At 39.3% G+C, this 21,008-nt stretch overlaps 1 protein-coding gene across 2 annotated transcripts in view; it reads left to right on the top strand.

The window, feature by feature from the left end:
• Positions 1-17,901, top strand: part of LOC136864911 (endoplasmic reticulum metallopeptidase 1) — a 500,707-nt gene extending 482,806 nt beyond the window's left edge. For both annotated transcript variants that reach the window (XM_067142320.2, XM_067142319.2), the window contains exons 15-16: positions 14,169-14,344; positions 17,272-17,901. In XM_067142320.2, coding sequence (XP_066998421.2) covers positions 14,169-14,344; positions 17,272-17,430 — 335 coding nt within the window. In that variant the 3' untranslated portion in view covers positions 17,431-17,901. The remainder of the gene's footprint in view (positions 1-14,168; positions 14,345-17,271) is intronic.
• The last annotated feature ends 3,107 nt before the right edge of the window (positions 17,902-21,008 follow it).

The raw sequence follows: 21,008 nt of genomic DNA on the forward strand, positions 1-21,008 counted from the left end.
AAAACAGATGAGAATATGAAATTATGACATTGCAACTGAAAGAAACTAGACATGAATTTGAATTCTTCTTGACCGGACATATAACAATTTATACGAAATATATCCCTCACTGGTTCACTTGACTGTACCTTCAACACTTTGAGTGTAATTACGACGTATTCCTTAGATCTGGTGTTTACTGTAGATGTGTCACGCCTAATTTGGTGATGTATCCATGTGACTGCTTCTTCTCCATATCATGTGACTTCTTGGTAAGTCTGCACGGTATGACTTCATTGCAAGTGTCTCCTTCTGTGACTCCATCACTATTCACCATCCACTTTACTTCTTTTCTTTTCATCTTCTGTTTAACTAATGACTCCCGTTGACCGACTGAGGCCACTCCATCTCGTTCACTTAATGGCATACAATAATAGTAATCTCACAGATAAAATAATAATAGTACGGACATCATAATAATAATAATAATAATAATAATAATAATAATAATAATAATAATAATAATAATAATTATAATAATAATAATAATAATAATAATAATAATAATAATACAGATATCACCTTGTAACGGTATTTGAACCATTACAGCACGTCTCCACAAGTGTCGGAAAAGTGGTAGGAGAAGATGAAGAATATTTAGTATACTTATTATCATTTTCCAAAATACCCGTTTGTAATACCTGCTGTGAATGCAAGGACAGACCCCTCCCCAATTTGGGACTAAAAATTGCATTTAAAAACGGGTGTTATTTTTGAGTATATACAGCAAGATTCTTATATATCCTTTATCACCTTACTCGACTTACAGCATAAATTTTGATGACAGTGACATTAGTTTATATATATATATATATATATATAAAAACACAGCACTTAACACCCTTGAAAGGACTCTGGTCTGCCCAGCGACCACTGCTCAGTCCGAAGGCCTGCAGATTACGAGGGTCCGTGTCGTCAGCAAAACGCATCCTCTCAGCCGTTATTCTGGGCTTTCGAGACCGGGGCCGCTATCTCACCGTCAGATAGCTCCTCAATTCTAATCACGTAGGCTGATTGGACCTTGAACCAGCCCTCAGGTCGAGAGAGAAATCCCCGACCTGGCTGGGAATCGAACCCGGGGCCTCCGGGCGAGAGGCAGGCACACTACCCCTACACCACGAGGCCGGCGACATTAGTTTATAACAGTGAAAATTATCTTATAACCAAGTTACAGTGGAACTTATAGTGGAACCTCAGTTATTCATTCCCAGAAACTAGTATTTCCCGGGTTTTATTCAACAAATCATGTGGTACCGCAAGCATCCTAATTAAATCATATTGTGAAAATCCTGCATTACCAGTTCCTCTAAGAAATGATTTTCCGGATCAACCATCTAGAAATGTCAGTGCTATCAATACTAAATCTTCGATGAAGCATTTTTCAGGGAACAGTATCTCACAAGAGGACAGCAACAGTATACCTATGGATCTTGGCAGTAATGTCCCATCATTGCAATAATTAGAGCTAGTTACTGTACTGGAAAAGCGATCGGTGGTGAACTTGCATATGGGGCCGTCTTAGTATTGCATTCAGCTGATATTGTTTAGGGAATCCTCGGAAATCATAATGCAGAGAGTCATTATCATCATCATTTTCCAACTTCAGTTTCCCCGGTGTGGTGTACAAGTGCTTGCCATCTCTTCCTGTCTGAATACATCTTCTGTTCCAGGACGTCCTTCCATTTGAGACCTCTCTCCACCATACCTGATTTCACTGTGTCTATCTAGTGCTTCCTTGGCCTTCTTCTAGGTCTATTTCATTGACAGCAAGGTCGAAGTAGTGTCTGGCAGGTCTCTTGCTCTTCATTCTCATAATGTGCTCATACCACTGAAATCCACGCTTCTTTATTACACTGGTAACAGGGATTTCAGTGCCAGCTACTTTCATGTTTACTTCGTTCCTGATTTTGTCTTTTTGTGTAGTTTGATTCGTAGTTTGAATGAAACTCATTTCTGTTGCCTGAATTCTGCTGTGTAGTCATTGTTTAGTAGAGTACATGCCTCTTAACCATGTATGAGATTTGGTATGAAGTAGGTGTGGTACATGGTTGTTTTTGCGTTTTTTGGTACTTTGCAGTCCCAGAGTAGATTTCTGACTTGATTGTAAAAGTTTGATTCTTTCTGTGTCTTGCTGAGTATTTTGTTGTGGACAGTGTTGTCTTTGGAGATTGTACTTCCGAGGAATTTGAAGTGAGAACTGATTCTAATTTTCCAAAACCCCAAACCCCACGGCACTTAACGCACTTGAAAGGGCTTTGGCCTGCCCAGCGACCGCGGCTCAGCCCAAAGGCCTGCAGATTACGAGGGGCCGTGTGGTCAGCACAATGCATCCTCTCGGCCGTTATTCTGGGATTTCAAGACCAGGGCCACCATCTCACCATCAGATAGTTCCTCAATTCTAATCACGTAGGCTGATTGGACCTCAAACCAGCCCTCAGTTCGAGAGAAAAATTCCTGACCTGGCCGGGAATCGAACCTGGGGCCTCCGGGTGAGAGGCAGGCATGCTACCCCTACACCGCGGGGCCGGCTGAAGGTAAGGCCGGTCCGAACCTCCACAGAGGTGTGCCTGAGCCGGATTTTACGTACGGGAGGGTGGCCAGTTCCTTTCCGCTCCTCCATTCCCTTGCCCCCACCAACAGCACGTGGTAACCCATCCAAATCTTGACCACGCCCAGTGTTGCTTAACTTCAGAGATCTCATGGGATCCGGTGTTTCAACACAGCTACGGCCATTGGCTGATTCTAATTTTTCTCCTTCCAAAAAGAGGTTTGAGTTTGTTCCTTGCCTGTTCATGGTCATTTCTACAGTCTTTGTTTTATTTTTCATCTCAAATTTTTGAACATATTTTTCCACTAAGTCAATTTTTTGTGTATGTCAGCTTCTGTTTGCCCCCATAACAGTGCATCATCAGCAAACACCAGGGCATGTGGTCTGCTGTCCATTATCTTGATAGACTTCATGATCTTTTCCATTATCATTATAAACAAGAGTGGTGAAAGGGCACTTCCTCGTTGGACATCCCTCTTTGTCTCAAATCAATTTGATCTTCCATTGCCTATCTGAATAGATCCATAGCAATTCTCGTATAGCATCTTTAGGGATCTTCCAGGCATTCCCAGATCTTGTTCTGAGGGACACAATCATAGACCTTTTCAATGCCCAAAAATGTAAGAGCAAGATTTTTTCCATGTCCCATTACTTTTCTGTAAGTATTCCTATGGCAAAAACACATCCAAAGTACTTTGATCCTTCTTGAATTTGTGTTATTCTTCTTCAAACAGAGGTTCCATTCTCTTCTTAAATCTCATTTTGATGATCTTTTCCAACAGCTTCAGTGTGTGTGACAACAATATTATGCCCCTATAGTTTACACATTTCCATCTGTAGCCCTTGTTAAAGAGTGGGATGACGATTCCTTTTCTCCAATCTGCTGGGATTTTGCTTTCTTCCCAGATCACCATGAGCACTCTGTATAGCCAATTTAAGCGTGGTATTCCAGCTGCCTTTATTTTATCTGAGGTGAGATCATCGAAGCCCAAGGACTTTCCCCTTTCCCTTTTGCATGTTGTTTAGTGCTGCTTCAATTCAAGCCATGTTAATGGGGGTTGGTTTTTCTTTGATTTCATCTATTGTACTGTTGGTGGTGGTGTCTCCATTTCCATTAAACAACATGCTGAAGTACAGTAGAAGTCTGTTATAGTGAGAATTCATAATGGCAAAAAAATTACTTGCTATCTCGGATTGTCATTATATCCAATTTTTTGTAGAAGTCTGATAAAAACCTTACACACATTAAAATCAGTATGCACCAGCAATCATTTTGTTTAATTTTTGCATATTTTCATACTACGGTTTACTTGTTAGTTGTCATTATTTAAATTCTGAGACAGCGTGAAAGCATATTATGTTCAATTTCATTCTGGAGAATAGGAGTAGTATCACTCCAGTGGCCTCTGTGAAAAATAATTTTCTTATTCAAACAGCGTCACCTAACATAACTGAACCTCATATGAACCATGGAAACCTATTTCAAGCGCCAGTAGAGTATTGATAACCCATTTACTATAAATTTTCTTTCTGAAATTTAACCAGACGTGCAAAAAATCGATGAAACCTTGTTAGTGCATTCCTCGTTACAGATATTCCTTGCTTAGCACCTTTTGAATTCAAAGTCCTGTTTTGCGTCGTATTAAATCTATATAAAAATCACGTCACAAATTTTCACTATTACTGCTTAGTAAGATCGCATTTGTCCTAGCTGTGAATATGTTCTTTGTCATCCCTTGTGAAAGGAATGTGATTTCGAATACGGATTAGAGCTATTGCCACAGGAGGCAGCTCAGGGAAAGTTGCGCGAATGCGTGAAATGACCTTGAATTCCTGAATTTTACAGGGATTGGTAAAATTTCTAGAGATGTACTAAAGGCCAGTGGGTTGGGATATAGTGCCATATCTGAAATACTTATTTGATTACTGTTTGCCTGAAGGAGCTATACCAAATGAGCGGAGAGTTGCATTAGTTGTCCCAGTGTACAAAGGAAGGAGTTGTAAACAGAAAGCAGATAATAAGCAAATAAGTTACAGGATTGTGAGCGTCTACAAAAAGACCTTGACAATGATCTGAGGTGTACAGAAGACAGTGGTATGATGGTAAACAGGATGAAAGTCGGGTTATAGTTTCACCAAAAGGAAAAGTCCTCATTTATAGCATGGTTCCGGTGTATGGGACCCACACTAGGATTTCTTGACTACCTGTTCAATAGAAGTTACTTCAGGTTTAGGAAAAGTTATTCTAGCGAGGCTCATCTTGTAGGATTCCAGCAAGATATAGAATATATTTTAAATTCAGTAAGTCAAATGGACTGTATCGCTGTTGCTCTATCTGAGGCTTATGAATGATGATGGGAAACTGCCGATGAAAATGAGGCCTATTGGACTGAACAAAAGAGTGATTGAATGAGTGGCTAACTTTATAGAAAATAAAGTCAGACAATTAGAGCAGGTGAAGTATTATCTGATTCTTTAATGTTTAAGAGGGTGGCCCAGCAGAGCAGCATTAGTGGAACTTTGTTTTTTAAATGATATGGGTAAACTGGAATCAGTGATAAGTCTCCTTGAAGATTATGCTATACTGTTTAGAGTTATAAATAAGTTACAGGATTGTGAGCGTCTACAAAAAGACCTTGACAATGATCTGAGGTGTACAGAAGACAGTGGTATGATGGTAAACAGGATGAAAAGTCGGGTTGTTTGTTTCACCAAAAGGAAAAGTCCTCATTTATAGTATGGTTCCAGTGTATGCGACCCACACTAGGATTTCTTGATACAAGAACTGGAAAAGATCCAAAGGAAAGCAGCAAGATTTCTTCTGGGTGGTTTCTGATAAAAGAGTAGTGTTAAGAACATGTTCCAATAGCAGTATTATTAGAAGCAGTAGGCCTACGGGCCTCCCCTACGAACCATCTGACCTAGCCGCGGTGGGGAGGCTTGCGAGTCCCATTGAAGCAGATAGCCAAGCCGCAGGTGCTACCATATCAGATGAGTATCTGTTGAGGAACCAGACTAAGGAATGGTTCATCGAAAGAGGGGTAGCAGCCTTTCGGAAGTTGCAAGGGCGGCAGTCTAGATGATTGACTGATATGGCCTTATAATAATACTCAACATGGTTTAGCTGTGTTGATATTGCTACACGGCTGAAAGCAACGGGAAACTACAGCCATAACTAACTCCTGAGGACATGCAGCTCTCTCTGTATGATGAAGTACTGACGATGGCTTCCTGCTGGGTAAAATGGTCCGGAGGTAAACTAGTTCCCTATTCGGATCTCTGGATGGGGACTGCACAAGAGGGAGCGATAATCAGGAAGAAAGGATACTGACATTCTGCGAGTTAGAGCGTGGAGTGTTAGAAGTTTGAATCATTGTGGTAGGTTAGAGAATCTGAAAAGGGAAGTGGATAGACTAAAGTTAGATATAGTTGGTATAAGTGAAGTACGTTGGCAGGAAGAACAGGAGAGTTGGTCAGGCGACTACCGAATTATCAACACAAAATCAAACAGGGGAAATGCAGGAGTTGGTTTAATAATAAATAAGAAAATAGGACAGCGGGTAAGCTGCTTTGATGAGTGTAGTGAAAGAATTATTGTCGTGATGATAGGCACCAAACCAATGCCCACCACAGTAGTGAAGGTCTATATGCCTACTTGTTCAACGGATGATGAGGAAATCGAAAGAATATATGAAGAGATAGAAGATGTAATACAATATGTAAAAGGTGACGAGAATCTAATTGTGATGGGAGACTGGAATGCAGTGGTAGTCCAGCGAAGAGAAGGTAATACAGTGGGAAAATTTGGATTGGGACAAAGGCACGAAAGAGGAAGTCAGCTGGTTGAATTCTGCACTGATCATAATTTAGTCCTTGCCAATACTTGGTTCAAACACCACAAATGATGGCTGTATACGTAGATGAGACCAGGAGACACTGGAATGTATCAAATAGACTTCATTATGATTAGGCAGAGATTCAGAAACCAGGTGTTGGTTACAAAACTTTCCCAGGAACAGACATGCACTCTGACCACAACTTGTTGGTCATGAAATGCCACCTGAAGTTGAAGAAATTAACGAAAGGGAAGAGTGAAAAAGGATGGGATCTAGACAGTTGAAAGAAAAGGGAGTGAGGGATTGTTTCAAGGAACATGTTGCACAAGGACTAAATGAAAAGCTGAAGGAAACACAATAGAGGAAGAGTGAATAGTCATGAAAAATGAAATCAGTAGGGTTGCTGAAGAAATGTTAGAAAGGAAGAAAAGATCAACTAAGAATCAGTGGATAACTCAGGAGATACTAGACCTGATTGATGAACCACGAAAATACATAATGGTAGAAATGAAGAGGGCAGAAAAGAATACAGGTGATTAAAGAATGAAGTGGATAGAAAGTGCAAGGTAGCTAAGGAAGAATGGCTGAAGGAGAAGTGCAAGGATGTCGAAGGTTGTATGGTCCTGGGAAATGTAGATGCTGCATACAGAGAAATCAAGGAAACCTTTGGAGAAAGGAAATCTAGGTATATGAATATTAAGAGTTCAGATGGAAAGCCACTTCTAGGAAAAGAAGACAAAGCAGAAAGTTGGCAGGAACATATCCAGCATTTGTATCAAGATGAAGATATAGATAATTTGGTTCTGGAACAAGAAGAGGCTGTTGATGCTGATGAAATGGGAGACCCAGTTTTGAGGTCAGAGTTGGACAGAGCTTTGAGTGACCTAAATAGGAACAAGGCACCTGGAATTGATGACATTCCCTCTGAATTACTGACTGCCTTAGGAGAAACCAGCATAGCAAGGTTATTCCATTTAGTGTGCAAGATGTATGAGACAGGAGAAGTCCCATCCGATTTTCAGCAGAATGTTGTTATACCTATTCCCAAGAAAGCCGGTGCTGTCAAGTGTGAAAACTATCGCACCATTAGTTTAGTATCTCATGCCTACAAAATTTTAACACACATTATTTACAGAAGAACGGAAAAACAAGTTGAAGCTGAGTTGGGAGAAGATCTATTTGGCTTCAAAAGAAGTGTAAGAACACGTGAGGCAATCCTGACTTTACATCTGATCTTAGAGGATTGAATCAAGAAGGGCAAGCCCACGTACATGGCATTCGCAGATCTAGAAAAGGAATTCGATAATGTTGATTGGACCAAGCTATTTAAGATTCTGAAGGTGATTGGGATCAGATACGAAGAACGAAGAATTATCTACAATCCATATAAAAATCAGTCTGCAGTGATAAGAATCGAGGGCTTTGAAAAAGAAGCAGCAATCCAGAAAGGAGTGAGGCAAGGCTGCAGTTTGCCCCCCTCCTCTTCATTGTTTACGTAGAACAGGCAGTAAAGGAAATCAAAGCAGAATTTGGAAAGGGAATCACAATCCAAGGAGAGGAAATCAAAACCTTGAGATTTGCCGATGATAATGTTATTTTATCTGAGACTGCAGAAGATCACAAGAAGGTGCTGAATGATATGGACGAAATCTTGGGTAAGGAGTACAAGATGAAAATAAATAAGTCCAAAACAAAAGTAATGGAGTGCAGTTGAACGAAGGCAGGTGATGCAGGAAATATTATATTAGGAAATTAAATCTTAAAGAAAATAGATGAATATTGTTACTTGGGTAGTAAAATAACAAACGATGGCAGAAGTAAGGAGGACATAAAATGCAGAGTAGAACAATCAAGGAAGAGCTTTCTTAAGAAAAATAATTTGCTCACTTCAAACATTGATATAGGAATTAGAAAGATGTTTTTGAAGACTTTCGTGTGGAGCGTGGCATTGTATAGAAGTGAAACATGGACGATAACTAGCTCAGAAAGAAAGTTAATAGAAGCTTTTGAAATATGGTGTTACAGAAGAATGCTGAAGGTGAGATGGATAGATCGGATCACGAATGAAGAGATACTGAATCGAATTGGTGAGAGGGGATCGATTTGGCTATATTTGATGAGAAGAAGAGATAGAATGTAGGACGCATCTTAAGACACCCAGGACTTGTTCAGTTGGTTTTTGAAGGAAGTGTAGGTGGTAGAAACGGTAGGAGTAAACCAAGGTATGAATATGACAAGCAGATTAGACCAGATTTAGGAGGCACTCGTTACGTAGAAATGAATAGTTTAGCACAGGACAGGGTGGCATGGAGGGCTGCATCATACCAGTCTATGGACTGATGACTCATACACAGACCTAGGGGCTGGATAATAAGGCACCTTAAATTAAAATATGCCCAAAACTTTATTTACAAATAGAACAAGTTGCCTTCCTTCGTTTTCACAAGACTTGAAGTTATTTACATAATTAAGTTCACGAATATCTTGAGTAATATAGAGGAACTAGAATATATTATAACCACTTTAAAACAATGATTGTGCCAGCCCTCATTAATAGGTACCATTCAATTTACAAGTAAGAGAAAATTTTCTTACTCCGAGCACCTAGAGCATAACCGGGCTATCCGACCATAATAAACATTACAATTTAAATTAAAACACTCTCCAAAATACGCAGAGAACACTTAAAGAGATTTAATACCAAGGGGGAACCAGAGTTTATACTCGATTAGTTAATAGCCTCCGTATTTCGAGACTAATTCTCAAAGGCATGTTAAGAAATGCCCCAAATAATTAACAGCACCATGAAAATACAACCCTAGATACAACCTTCAATTACTTGCACGACTTAGCAGAGGCTTATTCCCTACATATGGAGGTTTCAGATCGCCCATAGTATAGGCACTTCCCTGAAGGGAAAAACATCATTACAAAAGAATACAAGCTATTTCTAAACTCCAGTGGGTCTACACTCTTAAAGCTCTCAAAAGAGAAGCTAAAACATTACAAGTTTACAATAGATAAATGTTCGTAGTAAACGTTTTCTATTACCTCAGGCCCATCCCATACGCTAACATTCCAAGAAAAGGAACGAAGTCCCACTCTCTTATCTTCATGATAGAGACCAGGGACGAAGGGCCAGGGAAGGAGCTCGAACACGGAAGCACACAACTCAAGTGCCAGCAGGCAATTCAAGGCAGGCAGTGTGACCACCGCGAGCAGCAGCCAAAGTAAAGTTTTATGCAACTTCCCCAGAGGAGCGAGGTGGAAGGGGGAGGGGCGTGAAGCAAGAGTAGGAGACCTCGATCCGAAGGGAGGTGCTTCAGAGCGAGAACATTCTCAATTTCTCTGAAACCATGCTGGGAACAAGGGTAATGATAAATTATTGAGGGGTAACCCATAGCAGATAAAGAATACATTTAAAATACATCCAACAAGTTCAATACACAAGATAGCTTGCAAGCATAATAGGGCACATGGAAAGAAAACAAACGATGGCAGGGGAGACTAAAAGTTTTTCATGGCACAGAAAATATTGGAAACTTCGGTCTGCGAAGATTGCAGAGTATGAAGACGAGCTGCTCGACTAAGCAGTATGTTTATGAACTTCATTATATGGATCCATATTTTACTCAACTGTGATTGAGAAAGTTTTCCACATTTCAGTACTTTTTGTTGTAGTCCTTCGTATACTTATGACTAACATATTACACTGAGTGGCCAGAAGTCATGGGAAGACACTGAATGTGATGCTGTTCATAACGAGTTTTTCCCTCCGCTAGCCCTCAAAACGTCAGCAACCTTAAAGGCATCGACTCTACAAGGTGCTGGAATCGTTCTGGAGGGATCTGGACCCACGCATCTTGCACTGCTACCCACAATTGGTCTTGTGGAGTTGATGCAAGGTTCATGTAGGAGCATCGACAGCATCCCATAAATGCTCAATTGGATTAAGATCGGGGGATCTAGACGGTCAATCCATGGTCGTAACTTCACTGGATTGCTCCTCCAACCACCTCTATGCCACCACAGATTGGTGAAATGGTGCATTGTCCTGTTGAAACATGGAATCTCCATCAGAGTACTCTAGGGCAAGAAAGGGATGCAGGTGGTCTGAAAGAATGTCCACATAACGTGCACCTGTCAGCCCTCCCTGCAGCCAGACAATGGAGCGTAATTGCGACCATGAGAATGATGCCCTGACCAGAATTGAGCCACCTCTCACCTGGAATCAGCCTTGTTAACAAACAGGATCCGTAGCTTCATGGGAAATACGCCACACACTCACATGCCCATCAGCTCGATACAACTGTAACCGGAATTCATCGAACCATACCAGACGCTTCCTCTGTTGCATGGTCTATTGCTGATGTTCGCGGGTGCATGCACGTCGTTGAGCTCTGTGTCGAGGTATCAGAAAAGGGACACGAGTTGGTTGTTGGCTGGTGAAGCCTATGCGGTGCAGTCGCTTCCTTACAGTCCTGGTAGAAATGGGTTCCTGACTCCCAACATTCAACTGGGCGGTGATCTCACTTACAGTAGTCTGTCGAGCACCCAGTATGGTTCTGCGGAGGTGATGCGATGCATGTTCGTTAAACACCTGTGGTCTTCCTGTGTGGTAGTTTATGCGGGTGGTAACATTCGCTCTGCGATATTGAAAATCCACCCTTGACATCGTTGATTCCGGAAACCCGAATTCGACACTGGTGTCTATGGCAGACTGCTTGGCTACGCCTCACCTAGTCGCAATTCTCAGGGGTCATACACGGCACATTCTCTAATGGGTCATCCCTTCCTGTGACTTTTGGCCACTCAGTGTATATTTATTATTTTAACCATTATGATATGGTTTTAGTCCATATTGACTTGCATCTAATAACAACACTGAAAATCACTGGTAAATATGTATGTCCACCTTATCAGTACTACTAAAAAGCTATTTAATATATATTAATCAAATGTGCATGTTTCGAGAATCTCGCTTATTCTCTTCATCAGTGACCAAATACTCGACCAAATATTTGCGGACTTGATTCAAAACCTACTTACAATATACTCAAAAAGTTATAATGAAAATACAAGAATTGTCATCTAAATAAAATGTTTAAAAGTACATAGAAAACGAAAAATTACCTAAAAAAATCATCTCTTCTTAAAATTCCAAGAATGTTCCTAAAAATAAAATGTGCATCTACAATTTAAAATTTATATTGCAGCACCTTCTGTTTGTTGAAACTGCCTCCAAATGGCTAACCTCTTTCTAGCCAAGTGTGATTGAGCTTTCTGTTACATGATGTGGTTGCTTGTTGACATATCAAGTCATATGTACGTAAGCAAGTCAATAAGTATCTGCAATTTTGCTCTAATTGTCTTCAGGTTGGCTCTATGGTGGCATTGCGTGCTCACCAGCTGTTAGATGGCACCGTTGTCTACGTCTGTGATAGGTTTCAGCATTATCAGATCAGTACAGCTTACGCTGTTGTGACGTAAAGATTGCCGTGTCACTCTCTGTTTGCACCAAGGAAGAACAGCGTTCCGTAATCCGTTTTTTGTGGTCTGAGGGTATACCAGGAGTGGAAATTCATAGAGGACTTGCTACAGCGAAGTGTTTACCATGGGACTGAACAGTTGAAAAGAGGTTGCAAGAGCGTGAAGGATGAAGCCGTAACTGATGCCAATATTGAACAAGTGCGTGATATGATCCTCAATAATCGAAGAGTGACTGTTGATAACGTGGCAAACCATATGCACGTTAGACATGGTTCTGCATATGAAATCATGCATAACAGGCTTAACTTTCACAAAGTCTGTTCGAGATGGGTTTCAAAACAACTCCATGAAGAGCAGGAGCGTAATCGTAAGAGAATGTGTCAGCACCTACTGGACCATCATGGTAACGAAGGTGAAACTTATTTGAAATGGATCATCACTGGAGACGAAACATGGGTTCACCACTTCGGAACAGAGAGCAAACGTCAGAGCACAGAATGGAAGCATCCCGGATCCCCAGTCAAAAAGAAATTCAAGAGTCAGCCTTCTGCAGGAAAAGTGATGCTCACATTGTTTTGGAACTCTCAAGGGTCAATCCTGGAACATTACCAGGAAAAGGAGGAAACAGTAAACAGTGAATGTTACAGTGATATGATGGTAAACAAGCTGAAGTGTGCAGTTTGCAACAAATGCAGAGGTTGATTGTTGGAAGGAGTTCTTTTGTTGCATGACAGTGCATGTCCACATACCGCCACCCACACCGCTCAAACTCTTCAGATGCTGCGTGTCGAGATGTTGGAGCATCCTGCGTACAGTCCCGATTTCGCCTGTCGGATTACCATCTGTTTGGTCCACTTAATAATGCTCTAAGAGGCCATCGATTCAGCTCAAATCAACAGGTGAAGGAAGCGGTGCATACATGGCTTGCTGCGCAACCAAAATAATTTTTTTGCAGCGGGTATCAGAAAGCTTGTGAAACGGTGGACCATGTGCATTGAAAAGCAGAGTGACTATGTTGAAAAATGTTACCAATAAAAAGTATGTACTCTTTTTGTAACAAATTATAGAAATTGATTGCAGATACTTATTGACTTGCCCTCGTACATGCAGCCGGCTTTAACTCGTGATTAGATGCCTTTCTCCAGGAAGCATGGGAGCCAGTTTTGTAACTTATTCGTTGTGCCTGTGTGGCTTCTTGTATACCAGACAACGTAACAACAGCTTAACAACACAGTATCATTATGTTCGTCAGCCACCAAGTACATATATGACAAGAACTAAAGGGGTCAGCAGGGAGACTCCTTAACAAAAATAACAAAGATAATACAGCATCAATATCAGTTTTCAACATGGGGTAAAGAGGAGTTTTCCCTGCCAACCAAAATAATACCTTTTAGAATAACGAAACGTAAAAATCAACAGCATTATAGTCTATACATAAGGTTCTAAATATTAAATGTAGGATGAATCATTTCATCATACCAGTGTCAACGAGAGAGAATGCTTAACTTCAGTTGGAAGGAGAAGAAGATAACATAGACAATAAGGAAAACAAAAAGCCAGCACAAAAAAAAAATATGTAAAAGCATTTTTAAGTGTTCTTTGGATATTTTAAATTTGTCTGTTGTCAATTTTAGATATTTATTTTAGTTGAAGATGTCTCCAGTGGAGATGTAACATCCTTATTTAATGTAAACATATAGGCCTAATGTGTTAGTCATAAATAGCTATAAAAAAGTATTGAACAGTGGAAAACTCTCTCCGTCACAGTTAAGCAGTATGTTCTGAGCTGTCAGTGGAGAAATGGTGTGGAATGATGTAAGTAAACAAACAAGCTTGAGTGAAGCCTTTAAGAGTGGGAAAGATGATATGAAGTTGGAACTCCAGAAGAAAAATTGGGACAAATATTCATTTATAGGAAGAGGAATTGGGGAATGGAATAATTTACTAAGGGAAATGTTCAATGAATTTCCAAGTTCTGTTAACTCGTTTAAGAAAAGACTAGGTGAGTAACTGATAGGGAATCTGTCTCCTTAATCCAAATCAGTATTTATTTATTTATTTATTTATTTATTTATTTATTTATTTATTTATTTATTTATTTATTTATTTATTTATTTATTTATTTATTTGTTTATTTATTTATTTATTTATTTATTTATTTATTTATTTATTTATTTATTTATTGTTGTTGTTGTTTGTTTCCCTTTCTATTTGAACATGTGTCTAATACTTTGATTTATTACTTTTTCTAGGTCCTTCCCGTATGGAACTCTTTATTTCTCCAAACTCACATGTGAAGCTTACCGAGTGGAATTACAATTTTCCCATACCAAATGGAAAGCCATTATGGAACAGTCGTTCCACATACTTCATTCATTATGCCACAGGTGATACACGATCGGATTTTAACTTGACCCTGTGGTTCCAGGTAACATGCTCTTTAATTATTTCAATCCCACTTTGCTGTACCAATGTAAAATCATTATAGACAGATTCTGGCTGTAATTAAAGGAAAATTCAGTAAAAGAGAAAATAAATTGTTAGTGAAGTTAAGGATGAGAATTCTCATTGTTTTCATCTACTGCATGTTATTGCTGGCTTCTTAGTTAGATGTGCCTCATACTTCACATTATATTTTACATAATCCATTTAGTAAGTATAATCTTCAAAGCTCTGATTGTGTGTAGCATCAATATCATTTACCTGTTTTTTTTTTTTTTTTTTTTTTAAGTTGAACATTTTCAGTGCTGGTAATAACAACAGGCTTTTAAGTACAGAATATTGTATTTATTCATGTAATTTTCCCATTTCTTTAACTGTTTATAACTTCAAAAAATGAGAAGGCAAAATTTTGCAAATTTAATTTTGCATCTAAAATACTGATGGAATTCGACCACTTTCTATTTTTTTAGTATGGTCCTTCGACATACTGATATCCTACTTCAAAGACAAAGGTGGTGGTTCTTTATGAATCTGCACAACCACCCTCTGCTGGTTTTAAACTCTGAAATTTATTTACTGCTTTCCTCTTCACCTCCAGCACCTTTAACTGTAGTGTCTCATGCAAAACTGAATAGTCATTGTTTCCTAATCCAGTTGCATATTTTAGCAATTGTTCTTTGATTTTTGCATACTGACCTAATATTGGTCCCTGATAAGGGAAGTCATTGTTCTTGGTATACTGCAACTGTCCATTTTCTTTACATCAGTAGTGCACATGTGATGTTTCTATGCAGATCTCACATCCTGCAGCACGATTGCCATTATTTTGTACGAATGTGATCACTGTTAATTTAAACTGTGCATTGTAACTTCCATGTTCCTGAACCATCACTAACCACTATTCATCTGCCTAACAGGCTTGTGAAAGTAATTAGCAGCGAGACCAATATATGTTATAAAACAAGTGCACAACTCCCGTGCCGCCGCCACCACCACCACTTGTCAATATGGACCATAATGAAATTCATAACTTATGATTATAGGCGACCTGCGTGTCTGTGAATATGGGGCCTTTCTAATGATGAATTCTAATGATGTGTACAACACACGCACACCTAGCCCCCTGAGCCATTGGAATTAACTAGTGAAGGTTAAAATATCCGACTTGGTCGGTAATCAAACCCGGGACCTCTTGGACCAAAGGCCAGCAAGCCATAGAGCCGATCAATAAAACGTGTTGTAGAATACTTTTATTTAGGCCAGACAGTGTCCTCATGGAGCAGACTCGATAAAGAGGTCGGGAGAAGAACAGCGATTGCGTGGGAGAAATACTGGTCAGTAGCCTCTTCTCAACAATGGTTATTTGCTTTACATCTAGAGGGAAGTAATGGACACTCGTTTGGTGCTGAGACAACCCAGCTAACAAACAGGTCAACCAACTTCTAGTCTGTCGGTGAAGGATGGAAAGAAACTTACTGGGTGTTTCACTGAGAGATTGTAACACAGTCATGAAGCTTAAAACTAGGCTAAAGGATGTTCCAAAGGAGGTATGGTCAAAGAAGTGTAGCTGGGCTGGGCATGTATGTAGCAAGATCTAATCCCCAAAAATGCCAGGCAGAGTGGCTCAGACGGTTGAGGCGCTGGCCTTCTGACCCCAACTTGGCAGGTTCGATCCTGGCTCAGTCTGGTGGTATTTGAAGGTGCTCAAATATGTCAGCCTTGTGTCTATATATTTACTGGTATATAAAAGAACTCCTGCGGGACAAAATTCTGGCACCTTGGTGTCTCCAAAAACCGTAAAAGTAGTTAGGGGGATGTAAAGCCAATAACATAATTATTATTAATCTGCAGAAAAAGACAAAGCGGGATGTAAAGCCAATAACATAATTATTATTTATCTGCAAAAAAAGACAAAGGATGTAACGGAGTGGTATACGAAAGGTGGACAAAAGAGAAGAGAATGTCCATTGTGTAGGTGGTCAGAATTATTGAGGCAAACTGTGGGACCATTGTGGATGAGAACTGCCCAAGATAGAAGAAGCTGGAAGGTGATGACGGAAGCTTTTGCACCAAAAGGGAATTGCTCAGGTTCTGATGATGATGATGATGAAGCAATGATATCCTGTGCAGAGATTCCAACTTTGACTGTTGAATCTGTTAGGAGTTTCAGTACTTACTCATACTAGAATCATTTTGAGTCTGTCTCTTGGCTGAAGGGTCAGTGTCTTGGTCTTTGGTTCTCGGAGCCCCATATTCAATTTTCAGTCAGGTTGAGGCATTTTAATCTTAAAAGTTTAATGTCCTTGGCTCAGGGACTGGGTGTTTATGCTGCCCCAGCATCCGTGCAACTCGCTTGCCATACCAAATACTACCCTCCATTCCCAGAACCTACATTTTCCTGTGCACAGCAAATGCCATTCACCCTCATTGCAGAATTTTCCCTTTCAAAAGCTGCACTAGTATAGTAAATTAGATTTTTTGTGGATTTTTCTTGCAAATGCCAAAGAAGAAGAAATAAAAAGGCTGATTATGACTTCATTGTGTATACACTATGATTGTGATAAGATCACATGGTAATAACTTTTACACACAAAATGTTCCTATGAGAATTAATATGTTGTGTAGTAACAACCTTCATGAACTTCAGCTACAATATTGTGAAGTTATGTAATTGTTATATAATAATTATAGAACATTTGAGGATATACAAGGATTTTATAACTATCAAAGTTTAAAATTCATATTCCTATTATTAAGAGATAAACTAAACTGACCTTGCAACAGTAAGTGCTTTAACGACTGTTCTCATTATGTATTCATGCACTTCGTCATTGTCCCGCTGTTTTAATTTCTCCTTATCTGTATTTATAAAAAATGATAGGATTAATTACTTTTTCTCTTTTTTTTGTTTAGGTCAAACCAAAAAATGATGAGACAACTGTGGACATCGCAGTAATTGGTCACTATATGAATCATGATTATTCGAAGGGTTTCAAAGCCTTTTTGAAAAAGTTCCCAGACTGGGCCCACACAACAGCAATTAATTCAATGTATGCATCCTTTAAATTCTAACGATGACCTCATACATTCCTATTACTTTGTTTAAGGCTGTGATTATGTCAGTCAAATTAGATTTTTTGTGGATTTTTCTTGCAAATGCCAAAGAAGAAGAAATAAAAAGACTGATTATGACTTCATTGTGAATACACTATGATTGTGATAAGATCACATTGGTAATAACTTTTACACACAAAATGTTGCTGTGAGAAATAATATGTTGTGTAGTAACAACCTTCATGAACTTCAGCTACAATATTGTGAAGTTATGTAATTCTCTCTGATAAATGTCAACTTATATTGCAGTTAATGCTACATGAATAAATTGTTTGACTTTCACGGTTTGTAAGAGAAATAATTATATTCTGATTTACTAGCTAAATTACTCAGTTCTCTGTTAAAGCCAAATGAAGATTTAATGAAAGATACACAGTTCAAAATAATTAGTGGAACATGTTTTGTAACATCCGGTATGTGAACGTTAACACAGAGAGTTACAATATTGAAAATCTTCCACCTTTTTGATACTTTTTATTTACCTTTTAGCAAATTTTTATTTTTAAACAGTACATGTTTCGTTCTCACTTGGGAACATCTTCAGCTGTTATTAAAGCTTAGGTAAATTGCTAAGTTTTAAACATGTTATTTGCAAGTACATTGATTCACTTAAAAAGTACTAGAATACCAATTAAATTAAATGATATTAAAACAAACAAACAAACAAACAAACAAACAAACAATTGTTTTAATATCATTTAATTTAATTGGTATTCTAATAGTTTTTAAGTGAATCAATGTACTTGCAAATAACGTGTTTAAAAACTTAGCAATTTACCTAAGCTTTAATAACAGCTGAAGATGTTCCCAAGTGAGAACGAAACATATACTGTTTAAAAATAAAAATTTGCTAAAAGGCAAATAAAAAGTATCAAAAAGGTGGAAGATTTTCAATATTGTAACTCTCTGTGATTAGATTTTGATACGGAAAATGAAGCTGATTACTTGCAATGTGAACGTTAATTTGGAAGATGGGGTTCCAATGGTTGTACAGCATTCCTTGAGAACTTAGCTACTCAGGCTATGTCAAATCAAAGTTATGCTCCATCTGTAGGCATAGCCATGCATTAAAATGTCAGGTAACCCCTCGAAGCAAAGTGAATAGTGGTACATCCGCGTGTCGTTGTGAGGTACACGGACTACTGTGGTCATTTGAGCATGTTGCATGTCAACCAGCACATCCCATGAGACCTCTGAACGTGGTTCGAGTCTCAAGGGCCATCACTTTGAACTAGGAAGGATGGACTTTTCTTCGTGTTGCTGTGGATCTCAATGTCACTCCGTCAGTTATTCAACGCTTGTGGAATCTCTACAATGAGACAGGGCAGTTCAGAAGGAGGATTGGACATGGTCATGGATGCATGACAACCCCACAGGATGACCGATATCTGACCGTCTGTGCATTGTGACGTCATTCAGCAACTGCCAGAGAACTGCAACATGACCTCAGGAGGGTCACTGGAGTCACGGTGTCTGACCAGACAGTAAGGAACAGGTCCAGACAAGTGTCCTTACGACCCAGATGTCCTGTTTGAGTGCCCCGATTAATGCAGCAACATTGTGCAGCTCGTCTTCTTTTTGCCCATACCCACATCAACTGTCAACTGCACCAGTGGAGACCTGTATTGTTTACAGATGAGTCCAGATTTCCCCTGATACAGCGTGATAGATGTCAACGTGTATGGGAAAGCCGTGGTGAGCAGTGCATGCCAAATATTGTCCAGGAAGCTGACCGATTCGGACAAGGTTCTGTGATGATTTGGGGTGGCATCAGTATTGATAGCCGTATGGATCTTGTCGTCGTCCGTGGTAATCTTACCGCTGCGGGGTGCATCGAACAGATACTGCTACAGCATGTGTTGGTTGCTGCATACGGTATTGGTCCTGAATTTGTACTCATGCACACCTTGCCAGGGCTCATGTAGTGCGCATCAACAGAGCTGTCTTGCAAGAACTGGACATTCAAGAGATGGAATGGCCAGCAGTGAGTCCCAACCTTAATCCCATCGAGCATGTGTGGGATATTCTTGACAGAAGTGTTCGTTGGTGTCCTGTCCCACCACAGACTCTTCAAGACCTTGAACAGGCTCTCATTGAAGAATGGGACCTGATACAGAACATGCAACGTAGGTGCCAAGCTGTGATAAATGCTTGTGGAGACATACGCCACACTGAAACTCTCCAACTGTGATAAAAAAACCACCCTGGACGACTGTTATCACTTTGTTTTTGCCTCTGTTTGGACATTTCCGTTTGTGTTCTGAAAATGATCGCGAATTCATCAATATTCTTTTGTATACTTTAACTGTAAGGAATAAAAGTTTAGTTGGTAATGTACCTGGGTGTGGGGTATTGTTTTGTGGAGCATGGCGTACGTTAAAAAACATGTTCCACTAATTATTTTGAACTGTGTGCTTTTAGCATAATGCAGTTGTTGTAAAACACATTGTATTTTATATAGACTGAGTATGTTGTGCTCAAAATATTCCACAATGGTGCTTAAGAGTGAAAAGTGCTATAGTTAGATAAGAAGAACAGTGAAAGAATTCTGTTATGATTTTTCTTTTTTTCCTTGGGCATAGTACAGTTTCCTCTCCAGCAGTGTGATAGTCCTCTTTTGTATGTGTTAGGGAATATTGTTAAATACTTAACCATTGCCCTTGGGAGAACTCAAAAGTCTACTCTGTTATAATATATGTGGTGATTATAGTGCATACAGTAACAGGATGGTAACCCTAGAAAAATGTAAAAGTATATCTGAACTCTATTGTAAGTTGCTGCCTTTTTCCAGTTATAGTTTTCTTCTTTTTGAAGAATAGCTTGCGAGTTTTTACTAGGTCAGGAAAAGATTTTTTTTAAATACCATATTTACGTGAATAATCCCAGCAATTTTTAATTTTTTAATTTCAGGCACGAAATTGGGGTGCACGTCTTATTTACGTCAGCGTTGGCAACACAGTCCTGGCTCAACTAGTTTTCGATATTGGGTGCACAGTTATGCTTTGTGTAACCCCAGATGGAAGAAAACTGCCCCCATATATCATATTTAAATGGAAAACAATTCAGACTTTTATTTAAAACTGCTTTAAATTTAAAAAGAAATAGTATTTTACACAGTAATTTAAATTCGAAATTTCTCTGGGTCATGATAGAATGCATCTTCTGGATCATGCAGGGTAGTTTTTCGCACTTTCACTCACTTTGGTGTGTTGACAGTTTGTTTCATAGCTGCTAAGTTCAAGTGAAATCGTATATCTTTTGTATTCAGCGTTTTAAGGAACGCCACAGTATCATGTAACAGGCAGTGTGCGAAGAAGCAGAATCTGTGAACACTGGCGATTCTCGCTGGCGATGCCGACAGTTGGCGAAAAAGCGTGGCTTATAATTATAATCAATTAGTAAGCAACGAACAATATTGTCAATGCCAATGAAACTGCATTGTTTTTATGCCTAGCCCAAATGGACTTTTTAAGAGGAGATGGGGTGACTGTACTGTGTTGCAATGCAGACGGAAGCGAAAGACTTCCACCCCTCAT

This window comes from Anabrus simplex, chromosome 2 (assembly GCF_040414725.1).
Source record: "Anabrus simplex isolate iqAnaSimp1 chromosome 2, ASM4041472v1, whole genome shotgun sequence".
Lineage (NCBI taxonomy): Eukaryota > Metazoa > Arthropoda > Insecta > Orthoptera > Tettigoniidae > Anabrus > Anabrus simplex.